General features: G+C 38.6%; 2 protein-coding genes across 4 annotated transcripts in view; both read left to right on the top strand.

Moving 5' to 3' along the window:
* Positions 1-16317, top strand: part of adamts16 (ADAM metallopeptidase with thrombospondin type 1 motif, 16) — a 32797-nt gene extending 16480 nt beyond the window's left edge. For 2 of the 3 annotated variants that reach the window (XM_088387452.1, XM_088387451.1), the window contains 15 exons: positions 1759-1912; positions 4483-4578; positions 5396-5544; positions 6033-6205; positions 6377-6507; positions 6694-6817; positions 7175-7419; positions 7548-7683; positions 8851-8977; positions 12385-12586; positions 13283-13477; positions 13591-13647; positions 13769-13966; positions 14090-14237; positions 14593-16317. In XM_088387452.1, the coding sequence (XP_088243578.1) occupies positions 1759-1912; positions 4483-4578; positions 5396-5544; positions 6033-6205; positions 6377-6507; positions 6694-6817; positions 7175-7419; positions 7548-7683; positions 8851-8977; positions 12385-12586; positions 13283-13477; positions 13591-13647; positions 13769-13966; positions 14090-14237; positions 14593-14708 (2251 nt within the window). In that variant the 3' untranslated portion in view covers positions 14709-16317. The remainder of the gene's footprint in view (positions 1-1758; positions 1913-4482; positions 4579-5395; positions 5545-6032; positions 6206-6376; positions 6508-6693; positions 6818-7174; positions 7420-7547; positions 7684-8850; positions 8978-12384; positions 12587-13282; positions 13478-13590; positions 13648-13768; positions 13967-14089; positions 14238-14592) is intronic. The other variant, XM_088387450.1, reaches the window with a different exon arrangement.
* A 2292-nt stretch (positions 16318-18609) lies between these two features.
* ice1 (KIAA0947-like (H. sapiens)) lies at positions 18610-26899 on the top strand. The gene is made up of 20 exons (XM_088388122.1): positions 18610-18818; positions 18921-18979; positions 19170-19281; positions 19904-19980; positions 20061-20098; positions 20200-20282; positions 20372-20448; positions 20533-20570; positions 20656-20738; positions 20831-20867; positions 20978-21034; positions 21128-21211; positions 21311-21630; positions 21725-24052; positions 24222-24381; positions 24610-24770; positions 24952-25142; positions 25331-25431; positions 25525-25623; positions 25753-26899. The coding sequence occupies exons 1-20, from the start codon at positions 18729-18731 to the stop codon at positions 25926-25928; spliced, it is 4371 nt and encodes a 1456-aa protein (XP_088244248.1). The 5' UTR covers positions 18610-18728; the 3' UTR covers positions 25929-26899.
* Positions 26900-27093: the final 194 nt, after the last annotated feature.

A 27093-nucleotide genomic window follows, 5' to 3' on the forward strand; every position in this document is an offset into this window, starting at 1 on the left:
CAGAATGCTCAATGAGATTAAGACAAACATTTAGGGTTGGCTAGACACTTTCAGAAGTCTCTGGCACATGTTTATGTCTGTTGACAATTTTACATAAAACATCAAACAGGAGTAGATGTCAATGGAAGACACACTGGAGCAAGCTGTTGCTTTCTTAAATGTTGGCAGACTTGTGTGGACAGACCAGCGTCAAGGTGTTTGGAAAAACCACACAACGCGATATGTGGAAAAAAAAATTGGCACCGCAAATCACCATTAAAACCTCAAGTTAGCTGTGAACTATCATCATGGTTTGGGACTGCTATACCTACTGAAGGCCCTAGACAGATTGTTATCATTGACCAAAGTTTCGCAGAGGAACTGACCATCTGTCTGCAAATTGAAATTTAACATAGGATGAGTGATGCAATAGGAAAGAAACCCAAAGGACTAAAGTAAATTACCAACAGAAAAGCTTTAACTGGAGAAAACATGCCTTGTCTTGGAGGCCAAATCTAAGAGTCCTAACCTCAACCTGATTGAGAATATTCTCTTGAGGGATGACCTCAAGAGAGCAATTCACATCAGGCATATCAAGAATATTGCTGACGGGAAGTTGTGTAAACAAGGATGGTCCAAAATTCCTCCCCACTGTTCTGTCGGTCTGATCTGCAACTACAGGTAGCATTATTGCTGCTGAAGAAGGCTCCACTAATTATTAAATCCAAAGCTTCACATAATTTGTCCACATTATATGCATACTTACATATTTTTATAACCAATTTTAGACATTTTATGAGCAATGTATGCAGTAACTCAGATCTTTTTTTCAAAGGGTTTCAAAGTGCATGTTTGTTGTAATGCTGAATGGCTCCACCAATGTCAGTTCAAAGAAGCTTTGTGAAAGTCAGCCTCCACTCTAACCCTTCTTACCGTCAGTCATCTATGACTAAAAAAATAAGTCTGCTTCAACATTTTAAGTCATACATTAAACTGACAGTCAGCTTACATGACAGTCTACTTAAAGAAACGTACAGATGTTTTTGTTAGCCGCACCTTTTAAGCTCATCCAAAATTCAGTCATTCATAAAGGTGCATTCTTATCTTTTAGCTCATCTGATGACATGTAGACATGTGCAATCTACTGATATTAAATGCAAAAGTATAACTATAGTGGCCATGAGAAATATTTCAATGTTTGCATTGAAACTGTTAAAATATTTTGTCTTTTTCTGCTTTTTGAACCTTACTTTTAAACTGAATTCCCCAGACTGCTGTGTTTAAATTTTCCACACTGACATCACTTAATTTTGGAAATCCCCCGCTTGTCTGATTACAGGTGACATAGCTTTTTCTCTTAAAATTGAGTGCGAATACATTTAAAAAGAGGTTTGCTAGAATGTTGTGTTTCCATAGCAATACAAACAATCAGTCGTGAGTAATGTGGCTAGAAAGATAAGGATTTCCTTCCACTCATCAGGAGACATCCCAGTTTATGTATTTTCTCACCGGGAATAGCTCTAAGTAGACTGTGTCAAAAGTTTCCCACTAAAATCCTTGCAGTTTATTTGTTATACTAGCCAACCTAACATACCATGAAAGGGTAAAAAAAAAAATTGATTTGGGTTTTGTTTCTTATGGGGAGCACAGTGGGCAGTTTATTCACTATGAGAAGAATACCACATCAACGTCTTGTGCACATGTGACTATTAAATGTAAAATACCGAATGGAAAGAACAAGAACTCTGATGTATTCCACCGTCCTGTACTTTTCACCAGCTCGGCCCAGGCTTTGTGCCTATCAGATGAACCAATTGGAGTCGAGGAGTACCGTTATCCCGAAAAGCTGCCAGGGGAGCTGTATGATGCAGACACGCAGTGCAAATGGCAGTTTGGGGAGAAGGCCAAGCTCTGCACCCTTGATTTTAAAAAGGTAGATTTCTTTTTTTATACATCATACAATCTTGGCATCGCCTTGATGGAGTGGTGTGCATACCATTCTTACTGTTGACATTTTATGAAGAGGGCATTTGTGCAAATGTGTGTATGTGAGAGTTGAATTGTCTGTCAGTCTGATTGGTAACCAGTCCAGAGTGTATCCCACCTCTTGCCCAATGTCCGATGGGATAAGTTTCAGGTCACCAGCAACTCTAATTAGAAAAAGCAGTGAACTACAGTACTCTTTGTAGTAAATCCCACTTGGATGCTAAACTGTTCATATGCATGAATGCTAAACTGTTGTGCTGCTATATTTCAAGACATGAAACTATGATATAGGGAATGAGGTCAAAGGGGGGGAAAATGCGTGTAGGAAAGCACGGGTGAAACTGACTGTGAATCTCAGGCTTGCTTGCGCTTGTCTTGCACATGCATGGTGTCACTTTTGCACATCCACACATGCACACACAAAGTCAAACATAAAAAAAAAAAAAAAAAAAGAATTCTGCAATGCTGCTCCTAAAATAATCACTGACTCTATGACAAAAGTTACACTGGCTCATCGCCAGTGGGAATCGCTTCTTGTTGCTCTCCCATTGTCAATTTACTGCTGAGGTTGCCGTTTGACAGTCTGTCGAGTATTTTGTTCATTTCTTTTCAATTAGATAATTTGACTTTTTGATTTTGCAGATGTACTTCATTAAGTGGCCCATTGTGTGAATGGGCTGCTTTAGTGTCATTGTAAATAATGTAAACAAAATTGAACATCCTGGATGAAAAAGCTACGCTAATAATAATAAGGCTGGACTTTTGCAAGTGTATTCAATAAACTCTGAACTAAAAATATTTTTCTTTATTGACAACTGTTTTTTTCAAATTGAAAACAGGAAACGAGAGAGGTTTACATTAGCATGTGTTATTCTTCCACTAAAGTAAATGTCATAATCATCCCTCTGAGGTTATTATTTTCAATTTCCAACCCTTTCCCTACCAAGGGTTAAATCTCACTGTAACCTACTTAAATGAGGTTTAGCATACAGAATTTGTACAACATGTTGAAAAAGATTGAAACAAGGTTCTTCCTTCCTCATCGCATAAACACTTTATATCCTCCTGAACATACTTGTCAAAACACCTAAACATTGCAACGCCCTAAGCCCTATTTCACCAACAAACTATTTGTGCTCTCTTTTGGTTTTGTATCTGCAGTTGTGCCTGAATGCAATTTCCCTGCACATGCACCTGGTAGCACTGAGGTGCTTGAGCCCAGAGTCCCTAAGCAACACTTGAACTCTTGGCCTTTCTCAATATTTGTCACTCATTAAACAAAACACGACAAGAATCAGCCTCTCAGCTGCAGTTTATTGCTCTGTGAGATCATGTATTGCCATTTTTGGAAGGCAATTTAAAATTCTCTCTATACTATGAAGCTAATAAATGGTGGGCTTTAGTAAACACCGTAGTAGGTAAATCAGATACTATACCATGTCTTCAAGGTGTATTTTTCCTATATTTTAATCTCATAATTGCTCTATAAATGTAATTATCATACCACCACAGATTTACACATGATATGATAGGAAATAAGATGGCCAAGGTCCCAAAGGGGATTTGTCATGTAATTACAAGGAAGGGTAAACGGTACTTACAAGTGCTGGTAAGATGCTTACAAGTGAATACTTCAGCAGAGTCTAACTGCCATTTGCTATTTGTTCACATTGCCATTTTTACATTTTCTAGTCTTAAATAAGCTAAACAGCTGGACAAATAGACCTTATGATGGACTCCCGGGTGGCTCCCTTATGGCAAGGGGCTGACTCCAAGGTGCCTGTCAGCATCTGTGTTGCCTTGTCAAACTGAGACAGACATGCAGATAGTAAGAAAATGGAATTGCTGAAAAATAGCAGGCTATGTTTTTCTGGCAACATGATCTGGGAAACCACACAGTGCTCCCATCGAACGATTTCAGACCACTGCTGAGAATCCCAACTGTTACGTATGTATATCATGTGAACTGAGTTTGACAGTTGTGCTCTATTGTTCTCGTGATTTAATTTTTGTTTTCTACTCGTCTGTTCAAATGAAAACACATCAAAAGTGCCCCTCTTCATTCAAGAATTACACCCTAATCAGATAACTCTGTCACTCCTCAGTCGTGTGCAGACTTCCACCAAACCAGTCAGGGATCGTGTCAGGGCCTGCAGCTTTGCGGGGGTTAGTTCTTCTCACGTCAGCTGGGGCTAAGCTCGGGGACGTGACATCGGGTGGTGGTGTGGGTCGTTGGGCAGTGATTGTTGAAGTCCTCAAAGTAGGTGAAGAACTGGTTTAGGGTATCTGGCAGGGAGGGGACTTTTTGAGCATTGTTCATCCTTTTCCTTTTAATCTACCTGATGCCCGCAGTCATCTTTTTTCCGGTTGCCCCTCGTCCTGACGCTAATAAAGTTGCTGCAAGATGTGATGCCCTTCCCACTGTAAAATTGACTTATAAACTAAGCCTGCTAATCACCATACTTTTAACATTTGGAAATGAAACTAAAGCAAGAGAAATGCCTTTTTTTTCCCCAGGATATCTGCAAGGCTCTTTGGTGCCACCGCATTGGGAGGAAGTGTGAGACAAAGTTCATGCCGGCAGCAGAGGGCTCCGCCTGTGGGCCTGATATGGTGACTTAACATTGTTTTTAATGTGTGTGTGAAAGTTGTAAGAGTATCGGTGACAGAGGTCTGAATTTCAGATTGTGTTCTAACATTACCTGCAGAGATTTGAAGCAAGGTCATGCTCCTTTTTGAAATATGTTCTGTCACTGCTTCATGAGTTAATGTCTTTTTTTTTCTGTAAACTCTTTGCACATCTATTAGTCACAGACTTAGTATTCACATGACATTTAATCCACTATCAGTGCTGGGGTTAGCTGGATGGATCGCATGTGAGAGTGGTGGTAATTGTGAACCTTAGTGAGACCTGACCTCCTGTCTACTTGATCATTTTAAGCTCAAGACTAAATGCATCTGTGACAAGTGTTGAAATAAAACAGGGTTCTGGGTTTTCAATTTTAGAGACAAAAGACCCCCAAAGTAGCACTCAATGTTGCATGTTTATTCTAAAAAGACAATATAAAGCATGCTGTGATTGATGAGTGCAGAGTTTCCAACATAATTTCTAGTCTCTCTGGTTTCAAGGAATTAGTATCAGTAGAAATAAGATCTAATGGGAACTCTTGTCTTGTATTTTCGCATTTGTATTATGAGTTACTTCAACTGCTGGTAGAGACAGTGAATAAGGAGCACAACATTTTCCTTTTTCCATTTTATAAATGGTGCCGTGACCTTTTTTTTACATCAGTTAAATCATGTTTTGACCACCCCTTTCTGCTTATGTTAATATATACATCCAAGACTATGAACTATTTTTAATATGTGTATAGGAATGATACTTTGACAATACATCCTCATAATGCATTTGCCGTATCGTCTTCTCCAGTGGTGTCGAAGAGGTCAGTGTGTGAAACACGGTGATGAGGGCCCGAGGCCCCAGCACGGCCAGTGGTCAGAGTGGTCGGCTTGGTCAGTCTGCTCGCGAACCTGCCAGAGTGGTGTCACCTATCGGGATAGGCAGTGCAATAAGCCCAGGTAATGAAAACACAATATACAACATACCCTTTGTTACATGCACAACAAAAGCATCACAAGAAGTATCACGAAAAACTTGACGTGTGGGAAGATACGAGTAGTACTGTGATAGAGAGATTGGTAGTAGGTAAGCACCACTTTCGTACTGTGTTTCGCACTGTGCACCCTGGGGTAGTACACTCAATGTGTGTCAGAAAGGTTTTGGGACTCTTGCTGACATTGTGACAAATGAGGGAGGACAGAACGAGGGGGAGAGGGTGAAGGTCGTGTTGGAAAGAAGACAGACAGGCGCTTCGTGGGTGAGAAAATGGTGACAGATAAATGTTTTTAGGAGATGAAATGTGGCGATCCAAATCAGGAAATATAAGAAGGTAATCTGAGAGTAAGGAAAACAGATACGTGACAGTGGGCTAATATAACCAAAGGAGGCAGATGCTTTTAAATTATTGGAGCATTGCTCATGATCTGTGTTTGGATTCCTGTCACAGACCGTCTTATGGAGGAAAGTTCTGCGAAGGCTCCTCTCGGTCGTATAAGCTGTGCAACACCCACGATTGCCCCCAAGATGCCATTGATTACAGAGCACTGCAATGTGCTGAGTTCAACAGCAAACAGTTCAGAGGATGGCACTACACTTGGAGACCATACACAGAAGTGGATGGTAAGATAATATTTAAAGGGAGAGATGTGATTCCAGCTAAATTAATCGGCAGTTGGGCAAAAATTGTTGATGATAATTTTCTCTTAGAAAAAAGAGCAATTTTGATGTCATGATGCATGGCTTGTTGTGTGAAAATGGCCATGAAAAGTTGAATGTATCCTCTCCAACTAGATCAAGACGTATGCAAGCTTTACTGCTTTGCTGAAGGTTATGACTTCTTCTTTGCCCTGGCCAGCAAAGTCAAGGATGGAACACTTTGCTCACAGGACAGCTCTAATGTCTGCATTGATGGCCTGTGTGAGGTAATCATTTCCAGCCATATGTCAAACAGTAAGACTTGTTTCAAAATTGTTTCAAATTTTGATGTCTTGTCATGTTTGAATACCACAATGGAAGGGACTCAAGACAGTTTTCCTTTTTTGCAGTAGATTTAATTGCCTTGAATAAGTCAATGTATAATGAGGGATGAATATTTTTTGGCTCAACAGAGAGTGGGCTGTGACCGTGTGTTGGGGTCTTCGGCTGTGCTTGATGTTTGCGGAGTGTGTAAAGGAGACAGCTCCACCTGTAAGACCTACAAAGGACAGTACACAAAGCAACATCATTCTAACCGTACGTCATTTTTGTATCAAATGGTCCTGACAATTTTTTTTTATTATAGGACAATGTAGTTTATTTAATCTTCACGAATAAAAAAAAAACACTGTACTGGTTCTTCATTTTAGACTGAAATGTGTACGTTTTTTTAATCATTTTGAAGAAAAATTTAAAACTGGCAACAGGAAAACTATTTTTGTTTATTAAAAATTCTTTAATTAATATACATTTAATAATGCTTTTTAATAGGTACAGAATAAATTATGTATATTTTCAAATGCTGTTGCCTTGAATGCCCTTTAACTTTGCACTGACATAGTCAATCTTGATTTTCTGTACCACTCTGACTATTTTTACTGTGTTTCTTCACAGAGTATTATGGCGTGATCACCATTCCAGCTGGAGCTCGCTCTATTCGTGTTGTAGAACTGAATACATCAAGCTCCTACTTGGCGATCAGGGACACCCAGAGGCGTTATTACTTGAATGGACATTGGCAGGTGGACTGGCCGGGCAGACATCCCATTGCGGGAGCCATTTTTGAATACAAAAGATCTTACAACAGACCAGAGAGCCTCATATCAGCTGGACCAATTAATGTGACTCTGGTTATTGAGGTAATGAATTGGTCTAACTCTGGGTTTATACTTTACGTGTGAGTTTTTGTGCAGCAAATTTCACCTTTTGCTGCTGTGCTCATTTGTTTTACTTTGATACACACTTTCCATGAATTACATTCTTCCAGATATTGTTGCAAGGTTTGAATCCAGGTGTACATTGGGAATACACACTGATGAAAACTGATGAAGAAAGGAATCAATTCAAACACAATTACACATGGGCCATCATACGCTCCAAGTGCTCAGCATCATGTGCCGGAGGTACATTTTCTTGCTTTTTACATTACGAACATCAAAACTGTAATACAAGGGTGGGTAACGTAAATAAAGAAAACAGGTCACAATTTTTCATCAGTGCTACTTAGGGGCCAGATAGAACCACCATCAATTGAATTTCAAATTTGCAAAGTCTGCACTCTGCCCTCGACAAAATTTCTCTAAATATTACTTTTGACTAACTGCCGCACAATTTCTTCACCTATTCATACCAAATAAACAAGTTCCTGTGCTGAATATACAAGTCTTTGCGCCTTTTGCTATCTAGTATATACATGACTAGCTACCGGTCATTGGCTCCATGTAACGTGTGCCAACACAAAGATAAAAAGGACAGATGAAGGAACAAACTCACAAGGCTCACTCCTTTGTGATCTCTAATAAGGCCTTGAAAGTTAATTGAAGAAGTCACCGTTCATGTCATTACTTAGACGACATTAGCTGCTCCTTGATGGGACACTGTGGTTTCTTTTACACAGACACACATGCACAAACACTAATAAGATGTATGGCTCTGACCAGTGGCTTTTGTCCCATAGTGGCCCAGTAATAACATGCCACACCGACACACAGCTAATCACTGTGGTAGCCTGATGATTTAAGGTTGAAGGTCAGTGTGCAAAGTTGCATTACTGCACTTGCTGGCTTTGATGAATATGAACAAAGCACCACAGTCTAAGTTCGTATCGATTGATCTTGAAGGTTAAAGTTCCTCCCCGTGCTCATCATATCCACCGTAACCTCTTTGTGTCCTGATGGTGGACCACAAAGTTGGGGCCTTTTCTTTATTAAAGTGAGTAACAGGCCTTTATGGGTTGACCTTGCTACATTCTAAAAACTAACAAGGGTGGTTACAGCCAAAATCAGTTCAACTCCAGTACTGGCAGATCTGTGGTTGGAGTGGCAGTGCATTTATGAATTTCTTGAATAGCTCTATTGTTATTTATAAGTGTTATAGACTAATTATGTCTCCATATACTATATAAAAATGGAGATTTGTTGTTGTGGTGCATGTTTAATAAAATGTAATTAATTTGATAATTTTCGAGCAGGCATTTTTGGACTCAGTAGGTTATTGTCCTTTTGTACTGTATGTTTTGTACTCAATTATGGTTCTTGTAATTATAAATATGGCAACATTTCCTCACACAGGCCAAATGAACACCAAGGCAGCATGTTACAAAGACATGCGAGTGCAAGTGAATACATCATACTGTAACCCTAGATCGAGGCCAACTACTGGAATGATACCTTGCAACATCCAACCATGCCCTGCCAGGTGAGTCCTTAGCAGATAAAGGTGGTGGGGCTTTTAAACATTTGTGCCAAAGGTTCCAACCATAATAATGGAAGAATATATTTTCCTACCTTTTTGGACAGAATCAGGAATGTCAGATAATGACATCTTTTTTTTTTTCCTTCCTCCTCTGTCACATTTCCTCACTGCTTTGTGTATTTGGCCACAATAATTGCCACACATCTGCTCTAATAATAAAAAAAAAAATCAATGTAGAAGAAACAATGTAAAGCAGGGACTGCTTTTCCCACCCTTTCCCAATCCAGTTAAACACCTGTTGCATAATGACACCTTCTTTCCTTTCAAATCATGGAAAAATGATTTGTATTTTGGCTAACACATGCATGTGAGAAACAAAGAGAGAAGGGAAGTTCCAGTTGTATGTTATGTTTATTTTATCCATTTATTCATCCTTTAGCCAATGTTCTACGAAACCTCCTTATAAACTGTCAGTACTGGTTAGCTTCTGTGTTTGTTTGGAACAGAGAGAGGACCATTTCACATGTGGACCCTTAAGCTGATAACAAAACATTAATCGCATTTAGATCCCAAGAGACATTCCTTTTGAATGTTGCTTGTGATATTCGAGTTGAATATATTATTATTAGTTACTTTATTAGTTTATATATATTAAAAAAAAAACAACATTGCGATACACTGGTTGACCTCTGTTTTTGCATTCATAAATTTTGTTTCCCACGAGTAGTTATCATTTCATTCCAGGGACTGTTGCATTCTTAACTCCACAGACAAATGTTACATTTAATTTGAGTGTAGAGTTAAGTAAGCCTCTGTTAATAATATGTACGACAAAAAAAAACAGTTAATCTTACCTTTAAGAAAATAATAAAATTATTAACCTTAAAGGCATGTTTCTTGAATAAAATAGTTAGATTCCAAATTATTTTACCTCGGGTGAAGACAAATTTTGCATTTATTTATTCATTGTTTTGTTTTTTGTGCGATTGGCTGGCTACCAGTTCAGGGTGTAACCCGCCTACTGCTGGGATAGGCCCGGCACACCCGCGACCCTCATGAGGATAAGCGGTTCAGAAAATAGATGGATGGATAGATGTTTTGATTTTTACGTGGTGCTGGAAAAGTGATCAGGATTTGAACATGCTTATTAACATGCTTATGAATACCCTTTTTATTTGATATGAAACCAGAAAGACAAAAAAATGTGCGCCTCTGAAAAATTTGTTGAAACAGTTACATTTATTCAAGGGAGTTGAGATATGTACAACAGATGCATATTAAGACACACCATCTTTGGAAAACAATAAGAGAATTCAATGTGACTATATTAGATGACCATCTCTAAAGACTAACATCACAATTTATCTGTTTTTGAGAGCTGTTGTTGGTTTTTTTCCTTTGGGGCTCTTTTTTAAGTACTCCCATGTAGTCTCATAGCTGTGGTTTGGATTATTCGCCAAATACTTGCAAGTGGACATTGCTGAAAAAGATGATGTGCCTTTTTAAATGAGAGGATTTACTGTAACTGAGACACTGACCTCATCTTGATTGTCAGTGTCTGACAAAGAATTGATAGTGTTTTTGGCCATGTTGTGATCAAGATGTTGCTTTAAAAAATCTTGATCAAGAACATGACCAAGACTAAACAATGAGCGGGTCAGTGTGCTGCTATGTATGCAGGAATATCTTCTCATGAGAACACGATAAGAAAATTCAGGAACGGTAAGAACTCTCAAGAACTGACCAAAGTCAGTAACATGTATGTGGTTCAATTGAATACAACACCAACCAACAACCATAATAACAAAATCTCTAACAGGTCACACCAAATTCTTCCAGATAGTATTAATATTATATTATATTATGATCATATTATTTTTAAAAACACTCTTGTCTGTATTTGATTTGACCTTGAAGGTTTTGCCAGCATGCGTAAATGATAACATGTAGTAGTGATGACAAGTACATGTTGGGTGGATTTTCAAATGATGATTGGGGAAATGGAGGGTGGGGTACAGGGAGAAATGATAAACCCTGTGACGAAAGATTAATATACTTGCACTCTAAGTTTGAGGTCACGAGGCGTGTTGCCAGCTTACTTTTAATTAGTCTCTGAATAAATATTAAGTAGTTATGCAGTAAAAATGAAAAAGGGTGCACATGGCTGTTTCACAACAAGAGTTGTGAGACGATAAGTTTTGCAGCACATTTGTTAAGTAGCCTTAACTAAATATGAGCAATAAAAACCACATGGAGTGTTTACTTCAACTTTTAATTAGTCTCTGAATAAATATTAAGTAGTTATGCAGTAAAAATTAAAAACGACGCACATGGTTGTTTCACAATAAGAGTTATGAATCGATAAGTCTTGCAGCACATTTGTTAAGGAGCCTTGACTAAATATGAGCAATAAAAAACACGTGGTGTTTACTTCTAGCGGGGATGAGCCCAGAGATAAGAAAAGTAGGGGTTAAAACACATGGCTTTCAGTTCCAGTCAAAAAGCTTTGAGTTTGGATTGTTTTGACTTGCTCTGAAGCCAGTCAGCCATGAACAAATGTCGAACTGCTCGGTGAGTTAAGCCTGTGGGCCATATTGCATGCAATGTGTCAGGTGTCAAAGATAGCAAAAAAAAAAAAAAGAAAAATCGCACAATTACAGTGGTGGATTATCTTTCTTGTCAGTGCTCTGCCACTTTTCTTTGAACTTTCATGGGATTATTGTTCATTGTTGTGGTAACAAGGTGCAAGTAGGAATCTTGGCTCAGGCCTTTCTGTGTTGTTAAGCATGACACAAAGTAAATGGATGGGTGGATGATCATGGGCGCAAGATGCCCAAGATAGCTGTCATAAAAACTTACATTTTGTAATAATAGTGACATTTTTTCAAATATTGCGATAGTGCAATGTAAATTACCCAAGGTGAGATTTTTTTTATTTATTTTAAATAACTTTGCTGTGTCGGTGGGCTTTGTCACTACTCTGCCATGCATCGGAGGGTATTTACGCAGATAACGTTTTGCTACAGTTTTTTTTTCTTTTGAAACAGATGACAACATTAGCAAAGTAAGAGCTGCAGAAACATTTAAAGTCATTGCATGCAAGTTGAGCACCGTATGCATGCTTACCATCGACTTATCTTTGTGATCAATTGTCCAATACAATCTGTAATATTTTGTTTCTTATTTGTGGTTCTTATTGAAACCCCCCAAAAAATAATTAAATCATACCTACAGTTGACCATAACTTTCTTATCAAACAAATGTCACAAAAGTTATAAAATATCCCTTTATGAGGAATTGTATTTTCTGTTGTGTAGTTATTACGCTGTCATTTGTGAATTCCTGCCATATGAATAAGGGCTTGGGAGGCTGGGCTTGTTGACTCAGCAGGCAATGTTGTGTTTTCCCAGCTGGTCTTTGGGGGCATGGGGAGCCTGCAGTCAGAGCTGTGGAGGAGGGGAGCAGACACGGCAGGTCCAGTGCGTCCAAAAAAGTCAGACCAAAGATGACATCCTTGCTGACTCTTACTGTTCTCAGCAATCTCCAGTCAGGAGGCAGCCCTGCAGCACCCAGAGTTGTCCACCAATTTGGACCACAAGCCCATGGTCACAGGTGAATATAAGGTCACCTTGACACATCTAGTGTCGATGAGCTAAACATATGTGAAATAACACAGACATAAGTGGAACAAAACTTTTTTCAATGCAGAAACACAACTCTTCCTGCTGTGCTCAATGGGGAGTTAAAAAAAACCTTTAACAACCTGGGACTTCACTGTGTTTTATGACCATGATCTCAACAGCTTTAAACTCATATGGGCCCATTGAGATCTGCTCTATTACGACATGTCTAAATCCTATACAAAGTTTTGTCACCCCAAATAGCTGCACTACTTTGCACAAGTGGTGTTCGAACACTCTGACATGCTGTGCCACTATAGAGACTCATTTACATGACTTTGGCAAAACTCTTTCAAGATGTTGATGAAGGTACTTGGCATCGTAATAGATATTAAGAGGATTGGAGGGCTATTTCAAAGAACATACTGAGGAAATGTGTCACTCTTTGGAAAATGTGGATTGTTTTTCACCTTACTTTGGTATGCTATGTCCAGAGAAGCCTCCTCGCTTTTAATTTGAATGTGGCACAACAGTAATCTGTTTGTTTTGAACCATAGGAAAACATATAGCGAATATCAGAACCGAAAGTAAATATATACATTTTTTATGTATTTCCTTAATTTCAATTACTTAGAAGGGCATCAAGTTTAAACTGTGACGTAATGGTCAATCTTGTTTTCTGTTACAGTGTTCCCGCAAATGCGGTAATGGCCTGAGGAAGAGGACAGTGTTGTGTACAAGACTAATCACAGGTACACAGTCTCAGACTCTGCAAGATAGTTTGTGCGTAGGCTTGCCGAAACCTGCTAGTCAAGAATCCTGCTTCGTCAAGCGCTGCCAGAAACAGCGCAAAGTCCAGTGGTTTGTCTCAACGTGGCAAGAGGTAATTTTTAAGGAGTTGTTGGAGCTAAAATGAAAATGTGCTAGGGTTGTATACATTTCTTAATTGTTTACAAACTACTCCCCTCACCCCTGTTCTTTATTTTTTATTTTCAGTGTTCAGTAACGTGTGACCGCGGGTATCAAGCACGTTTCATCAAGTGTGCTGAAAAGGTATTTGTTTATAATACAGACTGAATAGACCTAACTTGAAACAATAGATTTTCTCCCCAAGTCTTATGACAGTCACAGCTTCTAGTTACTAAGATCCTAATTTTTGGTTCCCTGACTAAAGGATGCCGCCGGCAAGTACAGAGAACTTGCCGCCAAACGGTGCCAGCATATCCCAAGGCCCAAAGTGGCACTCCATCGGCCCTGCTTCTTAGCTGAGTGTCTAGTGCGCACAACCCCATCAGTCCAGCGGTGGAATGCACATCATCATCCACCTTTACCTCTCCCAAGACATGAATGGCACGCATCTCCTTGGTCTGAGGTAAGGAAGAAAATGTACAATCTGAAATGTTTCCATCTCCTCACAAAATAATATAGGATAGTAAATTTAGTTAAACCAATTTATGTATCACTCATATGATCATTTGTGTATTTGTTCTATCAGTGTACAGTGACATGTGGAGGTGGAGTGCAGGCGAGGACAGTCCAATGCCTAGCACATAGAAAACCCTCATCTGCCTGTGCCCTCCATCTAAAACCATCACTGTCTCAGGCTTGTAATACCAACTTCTGCCCACAACCTGATAAAAAGGGTATGGAAACTCCTCTATGACTAAAATGTATACAGTATAGTCACTGCAATTAATAATGTACAGTTTGGATTCATACTGTCAGAGAGGCATTAACAATGTATTTAAAAAATGTAGAACTCTGTAGGTACAACACACTTAAGAGTTATTGTGGAAGACCCTCAATAGGTAAAATCAGATCAAAACCGGCAAATGAAAATTGAAAATAGAATTAGGGCATTAGTGAATCATCACATCCCTAATCAAATAAATTTGCTCTCCCAATAGTTATATCGGGTTGATGTATGTACTCAAACTATTTGACAGGATCAAAATAATTGCTGACTGTGCAAACACATTTCCTATTTCTTCTCCACAGATGTGACCTGTTGGGATTACTTCCATTGGTGTTATCTGGTGCCACAGCATGGCGTGTGCAACCACAAGTTTTATGGAAAGCAGTGCTGCCATTCCTGTTCAAATTCTAACCTGTAATCACGGAAGAGTATCTTTGTGATGCAGACAGGAAGCTAGTTAAGATAGTCAAAAGACTATTCTTAATGCCCATGCTTGAAAAGTCGTGTTGATGTGTGCTTGTGCGACGCACACGGACAATAGAAGTTCCAGCGAGCTGCAACAATTTTTTTCTTTCCTTGCGATGCTGGACATCAGAAAACCAGAAGTACTACACAGAAATGTGATCAAGACTGTGCTTAAGAATTTAGATCTTTGGAGAAATAAACTGGTAAACTCTCCTCGGGGAGAAAGAGGAATCCCAGAAAATGTTCTTGTCGTGTCCCCCATCTGAAGGAGACAAGTTGAAACATCTGATGCATCCTTGTCGGCAATACAATGCTTGACAATACTTAAGAGCTATTGAAAAGGGACATAGCTAAATCATTTTACTGTAAAACTCCAAGTCCAAAGTGGGTTTTGTATTAGCTGGTTAAAATATGATTTTTCATATTCAAAAGGTGGGGAAAAAGACTTGAATATTTGAGGTACTAGTTTTATACTCAACGGTGCTACAATGTTGTTGTCACCATTCAAAAGTGACAACCTCAAGTTTCATGAATAAGCAAAATAATTGTTGACCCATGCTTTGTATGTTTATTTATTAGCTGTACAATACATCATTGCAGCAGAAATGTATTAATAAGCAGTATAACTGTGAACAATTATTACTCTATCATTAGCCCATTCATTATTTTGTATACTGTTTCATTAGAAGCTGACAAATATATGAGGTGCACAATTTTTGTTTTTCATATTGATACCAATAAATTCCTGTTTCTCAAGACTGATCCAGATAACTCATAACTTACTCATTTTTTTATTATATTTTTATTTTGAGTGAGCAGTTGGTTGTCCAAACCTGGAGGAAAGAAATATTGCATAGGTTTGTCTTAACCAAATATGACTTCACTATTGGTATATAAAAAATCCAAAACTAGATTTCTCAAATTGCACATTTATTTTCTTTTTAAAAAAGCAAATACTTTGTTTTGAATGGATTATCAAGTGTAAACTTTAGCCATAATTTAGTGCCTAAGAAAAAGATACAGTAAATGAATGTCAAATAGGGTGTTCACAATTCACTGGGCCGTCCCTCTCAATCTGCACTATGTTTTTTTCTGACATTCAGTAAACTCAGAAGAGGAGAGTTTGCTACAGGCCTCTATAGAAAGCAGCGCATGATTTTTTTTTTCAACCAAGTATTAAAGCTTTATATTAAAAGCAAAGTACTGCTTGATTGGATCTTCATTTTCATTTTTATATATGTTATCGGATTTTTTTACATCTAATCATAATGCCTAAATCAGTGCGATAATAGTTGGGTCAATAATTATCATGCATCCCTAATTTATTTTTAATTAAATTATGTATGCTTGACACCTGACAATCAACAACAGATGGTATGTCGAAGTTTTAAGATGTATGATAACCTTTTTAATTGCTAACTATATTTTCTTCAAATCTCACAATAAATCAGAGTGTGAGGTCAGGGTGAATGCGTTACAGTAATACAGGTTCAATAACTTGGTCTATTCTGGCTATAGAATAACTGACAGGTAATGACTTGTGCAATGTTGCAGCAATGTTTACAATGTCAATAAAAGAACAATTAAATGTATGTCATGTACATGTTTCGGTTCTTTCTAGGATACAACAGATTTTATTTAGAGTTGACACTCATTCAGAGTGAAATTTTTCAAAAGTCAAAATGCTTGTCTGTTTTCTTTGAAGAGTATTCACTTGCATGACAGCCAGCTTCTCGTCAATGCATTATCACGTTAGTGTTGTCGTGCTTTGGCGAGACATTTCCTTCTAATAAATCTAAACCATCTGTGAGTGCTGTGTAATGCATTTTATTATACTCAGAGACACAGTTAGGCTCTATTAATTAATTCCATTTTATGAGAAATGAGCCACACACATTGTCAAACTGAAGATTGCGGAATTTTCTGCCTGCTCCCTCGTCAAGTCAGAACTTGATTTAATTGTTTATGGCCAGAGAAGAGAACAACTTTCAAAGTAGTATTTATAGTGAAAAAAGCAGTTTCACAATACCAGAAGAAGAGAGAAGGCTCAGGATAAAATGTTTTTGTTTATGCAACAATGGCTTTCAGACAGCAACTTCCTGTAAACAATCATGTGTGATCAAGATAAATCCGGTAAAAAGCATCACTCAAAACCGGTCTTACTTAGCCCACATCAAAACTTTACTTTCTCTGACTTCATCTGTTTAGGAAGATTAGTCCTTTTGCCACTCAGGTGGTGCACTTAGAGATAGTTATCTTTCCATCAGGAACATTAGTTGGATCGCATCAATTGAAGACAACCTCCCACACTGCTGAAAGGACTGCAGCACCACTCATTTCATATCATAAAACCGGCCCGGCTAGAGAAGTTATCAAATAAATGTCCATATTTTTAGTTAATAATGACTAACCAGTAGGTTTAAATGTGTAAAGTGTGTTCTCATGAATAATTCTTGGCCGTGTCATGGACAACAAAGTTGGATTAAGTTTAATTCTATATCATAACATGGTATTGCGGTATACATTTTAATTAAGGCACATGAGATTAAGGACCATGCTTGATAATCTCAACGTGGCCCAACAGATAGTGATGATAGTAGAGCATTGCTACAGTGTAGTACTATTTATGACAACTGTGACAACAGCAATCATGCATTTTTGAGATGCTTGCACGTATGTTGGCATAGCCTGCAAGTTTGCGGGAGACAGTCTTGTCAAGCCAGCCGCCACAACGGTTGTTCATAGGCTACTTACTATACCATGCGCCCCGAGGGCCAACTTCAGGATTGCGAAACAAGTCATATAAGCAATTCTTCTATTTTGAGTTAAAATGTTCATATCCGACTCCAGAGTAATAGTGTCTCACCAGTCATGAACGTGTCTGGTCTTTTACCTGGGACATGTTTGACCCGTATTACCCTGACAGGACATAAATCAGTGGGATGCATAAACTCCTCCACCACGAGAGGGTGACAGCTCCCAGAGGTCATCTTTCTCTGAGTCACAAAAATGTGACCTTTTTAACAGGTTTTGAGAGTAACTGTAACTTCCATTTTATTCTTATAGTTTGAGTTTAGGGAAATAAACCCATTAGTTTGAATGGGATCAATATAATATCTATCTATCTAACGGTATATGATTTTTTTTTCTTTATTGTCTATATTTTTTTTTGTGATACAGAATTTTCTCCCTTTTTTTGGATTGAGCACATGCCCCGAAATAGTAATGAAGCCAGAGCACCCTGATTGACGAGAGGTTATGCTGAGAAGGATGCATAATGAGTACAACAGTACCACCTTCTGGCGATATCTCCGAATGCATATTGCATGCTCTTTGACCAAAACAAATATAAATGCGGAGCAGTATGTACACGATTTGAATTCTTAAGTGTCGTGTAGATATTTAACAGTAAAATGTCTTATTTTAATGATCGCATCATTTTCATTAATTCTCGTGGGTCGCACTAAAACTTTAATAGATGCCAAACATTTATGTCTCAAATGTCATCATTCCTGTGACTCAACATAATTGTAGACAATTAAAACTATCCATAGTACTTGGTTACTAATATAATGTAAGTGGCCGTGACTAGTAGCAAAGCACGCGTCGTGTCTGTTGTCGTTGTATCGGTCTTGGGAACGCCCTGTTGGTCACCATGAACTGCCAGAATGAATTTGTTTCTAGTCTGGTTGAAAAAAGCAACAAGCGAAACAAGAAGGCGTATAGAAATACTACATTGATATAAAAACGTTTGTAAGTTTGATATAAATTTTGTATTGCATTATCTTTCAACGAAAAACATGATTTTTTTAGGCTGGCATTACTGCAAGTTTCCTCAGTTGGGTCCTGCCATGGGTCCTTGGCAACGTCGAGGACGCGAAAATATTTGTTTTGAACATGTGAGGCCACGCTACCCGAATGTAGACCAGAATAAGATCTAGATTTCAATTTAGTTTGTTTGTTTGTCAATACCATGATGCCAGGTGATAACCAACCCAAAACTGTAGCAATAGCCTCGGACGCGACGACGGGAAACTGTCAAAATTGCTCCGTGTTGCACCAGGTCTGACACTCAAAGAAATCTTCAGTTTATTTTTTTTAATTCGAGCAAATTGGTTTTCATGTAAATGATCATTTGTTTGTCTATCTTTGTCACTTCATACAGAGTTTAACGGAATACGTGTCATCATTTTTATCACTGAAACAGAAGATTCTGGTGACTGAGTGAGTATTGATTTATGCACTGGCATCAGAACAAGATAAATGACTAGGTTTACTGAGTGTAGTTTGTTAACGTATTTGTTATTCCGATTGTCCAATATAACCTAGTAGTTGCTAAACTAACATAAATCAACACAGAAAGCTATTCTGTCTATTGCACATATTAATTTAAACTTGGGTATGTCTTTTTCAGTGATACAATTACTCTGCGACAACAGCACGAAGAGCTTCAAGGTCGATTGGTAACTTTAGAGCAAAAGACAGAGGATTACGAAGCTCTGCAAGCAGAGTTGGCAGAAAAAAAGGTACGAGTTGTCCAGAAAATACAAATTCCTATCGGAAGTAACGTGTTGAGGTCAGAGGCGGCAGAATGGGGGGTCCAGGGGGCACACAGCCGACAGTCACTGTGTCATAAGCACTCTTTATGAATAGTGGCATTAAATTAAGCAAAATCTCTAGCCTACTTTAGGTTTGTTTTGACCATATTGTTATAAGTGTGTGGTTTATTTTATTTTATGATACCGTGACTGTGGGTTGTATGGTAAGCTTAGGCCTTGTAGTTATGTCCACCTTCACACTATGAGTTTACCTGCTATTTTTGGACGTATCTCATATTGATCTGACAATGCTTACCCTCACCAATAAAGCTTTCTCCTGAATAGCACCAATTTGTTGACAGGTTTTTGGAGAAATTGTTTGTGCCTGACCCCCCCGAGAATGTGTGCATCTAGTTTGGAAAACACTGGTCTGTTTGACTAACCATGGTACTGTAGTGTTGTGAGTTTTCAGTAACAGTCATGGGTGTCATTAAAAAGGTTCTTTAACATATTTACTTTGCCATATAAATTAGAATTTATTATTGTGCTAAATGTGATTAAAAGCTGTCTTGCTTCAAATGTGATTATTCTCCAACTTGAATTATTGTAGAGGATTCTTCAGGACTATGGTCGGATTTCTGAAGAGGTTGACAAGTTGAAGCAAGAAAACAGGATTACATTGGCTGAGTAAGTTATTCAACAAAAATCTTGCAGTTTGTATGATTCTGGTTTTAATTATAGTTTTCACTTTGTTTCCCTTACTTCAGGAATGGAAAGCTTGAAAACCAACTAAAATCCATCAAAGGTACTTTGAAGTCACACAATGGAGTGCTAATTTTATGATTATGATATATACAATTTGCAAGTATTTGTTGTCATTTAAAACTGTTTCTTTAAAATGTGTAGAACTCATGGAAACTCAGTCACGTGCAAATGCACAACTGAAGCGGGAAAAAACCATGTTAGAAAATGATTTGCTGAATGTCCAAGTAAGTAAAAGTGCACTCTAGAATCGGTTTAACCCTCTTATGTCAATCTGCTTGTGGCATGTGAAATGTAACATTGTCCGTCTCTGTAGATGTCTTTGAAAACGTCTGAAGAAAATGCAGCTAAAGTTGCAAAATTGATAGAGGATCAAGACAGGATAACAAGCATGTAAGATTTTTTTTTCTTTGTAATCCCCATGTATGTGCCTTTAAGATGTTTGAGGTTCTAACTTATTGTTTTATCCATTAACAGAAAAGAAAAACTTGCTAATAGTGTTACACTGCTTGAAGGTATTTTAAATATTCTTCTATATTTATAAAAGCAGAAATATGCCTTGAATTTGTTGCATCAGTTTATGTTTCCTTGCTCCTTCAGAATCAGTTTCCCAAAGGAATCATCAAATATCACTGCTGAATAAGGAGAAGGACTTGCTGGAGAGAAGTATTTTGAACCTCCAGGTGCAGTTTATGAAGTAACATTTCTGATTGTGTATGAAGAAAGCACTCAAGAATTTACCCTAGTTAATTAAAATGGCATGTTGTATTTACAGGGAAGATTGTTAAAATTGGAGAGAGAAAGAAATAAAGGTAAGAAAAGTCATTGTACTCTGAAATGTATAATTTTACTCTTTACGTGCACTTGCACCAGGTGAACAGTGCACACTTGTTACAAACATGTCTACATTTTCTCTACCCAGAATATAGGAGTATATCAACTCAGGCAAGAACACCTCCAGAACATAAAGTTGACAAAGGTGTGCTGTTGATATGAATTACTTTATGAATAATATAAACTTCAGTATCTTGTAACAAGTTTTAAATATTTCTTGTGGATGCCATTTTTTCAGAAAAGATTCGATCACTTCTCGAGCACTTGTGGGCATGTGTGGAACCGGAGCACCTGCAGCCAGCCACCTTGTTGCATTTACATGGTAACATCTCAAGATTAAACTCACTGCAGCTTCCAGCTTTTTAATAATCTCGTGTTCATGTTTTTCGTACACACCCTCATTTTTTTCTTGTAATTTTAGGGCACACCTCTCCGCAAAGCAAAGGCATTCCTCAGAGCAATCGATACCGGACTCCTTTCCACAGTGTTAGTGATATCCAAAGATCCCCCACCCAGACAAAATCCGTAAACACACATTTGAAAGCACCCCCTCTTGTACAAAAAAACAAGAAACAAGCATCTCCGCCAACAATGAGTAAAAAGCTAGCGCAAGAACCCTTTCCAACAAACGACAATCTCCTGTCCGAACAAGTCAAACCAACTGAGACTTTGAACGCACCCAGCCTCAATGACTTGTTGGAATGGTTCAGGCCTCTACCTCACTGCTTGTCGCCACTATCGGTAAGACTCTTTACAATGATTCAGTTACAGCAATTGCAGTTTTAAACACAGCATATGCTTTCTTAATCATCGATTGTTTTCTCATTCCATCCAGGAGAGCGGAACAGAGTATATGGAGACAGAGGAAAAAGAAACAGAACTCGTCACACCCGATCACTGTCTTCATGAAAAGGAGTTTCAGTACACTACATCAAAATCACACCTTTCTCCAAAACCCCATTCAACAACACCCGCAGAAAGCCCATGTTTGTCTAATGTCACAAAACATGAAATTGAATGCACCTCCAATGTACAAGAATCAAGTGTCACCACAGAGCCAAAGGATACAAGACCCAACTTGAATGATGAGGAAGTGCAGATTGAGGAGAAAACTGTGGAGCAATTAGTATTGTTATCTACATCGGATCCAGATGTTTCAGTTGAGGATGCTCCAGAAAGTACTATTAATGATGAGCTGTGCTGCGTGGAACCTCACTCTAGTTGTGCTGCGAGCAAGGTACAAGAAAAAGACCATTGTAACTCTACAGAATTACAAGAACAACCTCAAGAAGAGCCAATTAAAGAGGAGCCTGCTATTGCAGAGAAAGATGTCAACAAAGACCATGCCGCTCCTTGTGGGGAATCCCCTAAAGCAAACACTGTTGGCAGCGTGGAAGTATTGGATGTTCCGTCAATTGCTTTCTCGCCTTGCATCAACTCTGTACAGGGGAAAGCCGTATCTGAAAAGAAAAACAACATTCAAGACTCAAGTCCCTCTGTGCCGGAATATCAAAATGGTGGAGATTTAAATCCTGAATATAATGCTGAGCATAATAGAGAGGACTGGGAAATGCAAAAAGATGAACCATGTATATCAAGCTGTGACATTAATTGTAGCTACTCAAATACTGAAAGTGAAGACCTAAAAGAAAATGAGGCATTATATGCAGACAAACAAGTGCAAGATGCCCAGAAAACAGTAAAAGCTGATGGAACACCTCCGTTAGACTCAAGTAGCAACATATCAGCAGATGAAACCATTTCCAACCAGATACGCTGTGTTACACTGACCGATCTTCAGAATGACACTTTAAGAGAAAAGTCTCCTTCAGACACAACTGTCAACATTGAAAGTACACATTTGAAACAAAATGTGCATTTGCTGTGCCGTCAATTGAGTCGGTCCTGTTTATCATCCCGCCTCAATAGAAATGTGTCTGAAAACCATGCGAAAACTGTGAAAGATAATCCCGGAGAGCCCGGCAAACCCCTTTCACCAAGCAAAATGCCAGAACACTCTCAGAACAATTGTGTATTGGAAGAGGTTGTTGTCAAAGATTTGCCTCAAGACGCACATTGCGATGGAAAATCGGTCACCACTGGAGAACGTACCTCTGTAGATGTGAACGGACAGAGTCAAGTAGATGTGAATGGACAGAGTCAATCGGAGGCCTCTGCTGAAATGCCTGACGCACAAAACCGTGATATGACCCTAAGTAGGACGTCCACGGCTATCGTGGTGACGAGCGCAACTACAGAACCCATTCAGCGGTTGGAGTCCTTATGTGAAGTTTGGACTGAAATGGGTCCACCACTACCTCCTGTCCTCACTCCTCTGAAGACACCACCAAAAATAGGCAGAACAATCAATCCCAGGCATGCCATTGGAAAGCTTTCCTTTCCCTCCCCAATTGAGAATACATTGGCCTCGCCTTCCACTCATCTCCAGACCTCGGTGACTCCCGACAGTCTGACAGTGTGTTCATCTTCAACTCTCAGCAGTCCCCTTCCTCCAAATGGAGTCCCCTTGTCACCGCTTCAGTTTGGTTCTGCTACCCCAAAACATGCTGTGCCTGTCCCAGGTCGCCTGCCTGCTCCTATAAATTCCTCACCGCAGGATAACTCAATGAGGATTCTGGACAGTATGTACCCAGAAATGTCTGCACGGGCTCGCACATTGAGCATTCTTCGAGGGAACCTTAGCATTAGCTCTTCAGAAAGTTTAGCCTCACCACCATCAACTGACAGTCAGACGTCCAGTTTTACAACAGTCACTTCCACCAAGACTGAAATGAGAGGAGAAAAACGAGCTGCCACAGAGTCGCCTCAACTTAGAAATAGCAAATCCCCCAGACTAAATGGCAGCTCTCCAAGCGGCAGCCAAGTAGCGCCTGCCTCCTTGACAAACGGCAGCTATAATTCAGCATCGCTTCAAACGGCAAAGCACAAACCGCTCAAAAGTGCGGAAACGGTTCTATCAATGGCGTTGGAAGAACCTGTTGAGAAAAGTGTTTGTATCCGCCTTTTGGAGCGTATTGAGCATCAGGCATTCGATTTGTTGCCTGTGATCCGAAGCCACATATTTGTTGGTAATCTGCCCACAAAACCTGTGTTGAGAGATGAGGAGAAAGAAGTCATTTCTGAGATTTCTCAGAGCACCTTGGTTAGTATGTATATTTTACATTGCTGTGGTACTGCATCACACAAGATATTGTTTTCAATACTTAGTCAACGTACAACTGTTTAAATACTACACAATGACAAATTCTGACCCTTCTGTTTGGCTGTTTACTACTGTTTGTTTGTTTGTTTGTTTTTTTCTTTACCTAAAGGCAACTGATATGAAGTTGGCTATTTTGAGTAAACTCAAAACAGAAAAGGACATGTGTGAAAAGTATGCACAGGCCCTCTGCAGAGTATACACAGCCATCTGTCGACAGGAGAGTGACTTTGAAAAGGCTCATATCCTGGCTTACAGCTTGCTCGTTGAAGGTTGGGAGTATTCTTTGTCTTGTGCTTTTAGGATTGTGATTGTGATGCATTATGAAGAACTGTCTGCATAGTATGTATATTCACTTATAATTTAATAAGTTGAAATTACATTATAAACAGCCAAAGCATTTTTCAAGCTGTTTCCCTGAAATGAACAACTACAAAATTTGATCATATATTGAACCACTTGAGTCCATGCATTTTAACATTTTCTCTTTCCTGTTGCAGATTTCCCCAATGCCACCAAACTGATTTTGTTTATGGCAACAACATGGCCCAGTATTTTGTCTCACGACAGCCTCCTGTGCCAAGCTTTACACACGGTCACTAAACTTAAAGCTCCACAAGACCTCTCAAAGTTCCTGTCAGCATACCTCGGATGGGAAAAGGTAAAAGAAGGCATCAAACAAAACTTTGATAGCCTGTATTTAAACTACAGCAAGTTACAACTTACTGTAATGCTTGCATTAGATTGTCTGACCAATCTTACAGAATTCTGTGTTGGCTAGTTAGCAAATTGTGTCAAATTGAAGAGGCCTACCGAAACTGAACCTCTCTGTGTCCCTACAGAACCCACCCTGTGATATTGACCCTCTGATTTCTAAAACACTGTCAGAGATGAAGTCGGGTTCCAGGCTGTATTTCTTGAAACACAGTCGTTATGGTACCGACCTGGGAACAGAGGCTTGGGAACAGGTCTTCACTTTGCATCTCCTTTGTGCACAAAAGTCATGGAAATGGGTCTATGACAATGTCTTGAGGTACTAAATCATTTTGAAATTGTCCTCCACCTATTTGTAATTAAAAATCAGAAACTGATATTTGCACACACTGAAATTAACTTCTCCTTTGGAATGTTGGAGTATTGTGATTAATTATTCTTTTGACTTTTTATTATTTTTTCCCGGAATGGAGCAATGTTCTCAATAATCTTTTTCTGCACTTCCAGTAAAGAGTTGTGGCCACTTATGAACAGCTGGATGTCACAGCCTCGAGATCAGCAAGTGCCAATCTCTGATGAGACAGTTGCAACCGTCCTCCGGCTAATTGGTTAGTTGTGCTTGGTACTCACACTTATTCACATCCATCAACAATGATGGAAATAAGGATTTATTTATTTATCCTATTGATTGATTTGAACAGGGATGCTAGGTCAGCTGGGAATCAAGGAGAAGAACATTTCTTCAGTGTTAACTGTGGCCAATGTCATCAATACCTTTGGGAAGCACTGCCAAAGTGAAGGTATGAAACAAAAGCAAAAAGCTAAATTATTCACATTATTATCTGGTGTCCCAACAAACAAATACAGCACAGTGTGGATTTTATGATGACCAAGACTTCTAATTTCAGTGTTTTTATTTTCATGGCCAGGTATACCATGGGAAGTGCAGTTAGCAGCTGTGTACTGCATGTTTGACTTGTCCCCATGCAACCCCAAACAGGCCCTGGACGGACTTGCAGGTTGGCGAGAAGAAGCATCACAAAGTGTTCCCTCTTTTGTCACAAGCTGCATTTTTCAGCTTGGCTCAATCTGCAGACAGGTCTAGATATGAGTGACGTGTGTTTCACAAAGACTTGGTTATTTACAAAACCTCTACATAATTTATTTCAAAATATAAAAGGAGTGCTATCATCTTGCACATCTCCAGTGTATGCTTTGCAAATTTCAGTCTTTCATGAAAGCATAATGTTCTTCAAGGACATGTAAGGTATCAACAGACTCTTCAAAGCTATTTCTGGAGGAATTTGAAAAGAAAGGTAACATTGGGTAATGTAATGACCCGAGGCATGCTGTGCAAGTTTACTGTTGTTAGTTTTATACTCCTGTCCAATCATCTGCACATCGTATTGATTTGAAGTTTGTTTTTTGTTATTTTAATGGCCATTCGTTTTCAGACCGAACAAACATTGCAGTTTGTATTATTTCTGATTAAGTATTTTAACTATTAACATTCTGTCCAACAGACACAGGCATTGAGTTGTGGTGAGACAACATTTTAGCTTGTTAATTACGTTGATCTATGTACGGAAAACTGATGTATCATGTAAATACATTTTCTATGAAAAGTGCACCAACAGTAAATGTACATTTCAGATTATTTATTTTTGTTATTAAAGGTAACGTTTTTTGATACATTTTGTGTTTTTGAGATGCCAAGACTCGTGTGTAAGGATACTGTTTAGTATATATAAACATACGTACCCTAACCCTTTTACTGTATGATGCAGCTATCCTGCACTGGTTACCAAAGACACGTTTAACAGTAACTTAATACGGTCTTTCAAAGTAAAATGTACTATGTACATTGTTGGAAACTCTCTTTTGAAATAAAGCCACCAATGATGAAAACATTGTAATTTTAGTGTTGTACTTTGGTACTTTTTCATTGAGATTGGTTGGCTTACCTCAGAAAAGCAAATTTCAATTGTTGGTGAATTTTCTCTGGCATTCATTATTAATGAAATCTCAAGTTATTGAATAAAGGTGGTGTGGGCTCATATTTGCCCACATTGGAAAGCATTCTTTTTTTTAATTGGGATTGTTTTGTTCATGTTAGTACTCTATCTTCTTATAAATTCTGGAATCATAGTAGTTGCGTTTTTATTCCAAGAAATCTTGCATGCTTTAAATTTTTTTATGAACTATTTATAAAATTGAAACAAGTGTCCTGTAATGCCAACCTAAACTATTTCCAATTTCCGGCGTAAACT

This window comes from Syngnathus floridae, chromosome 10, assembly GCF_059516105.1.
Source record: "Syngnathus floridae isolate MCC-2025c chromosome 10, RoL_Sflo_1.0, whole genome shotgun sequence".
NCBI classification, from domain to species: Eukaryota; Metazoa; Chordata; class Actinopteri; order Syngnathiformes; family Syngnathidae; genus Syngnathus; species Syngnathus floridae.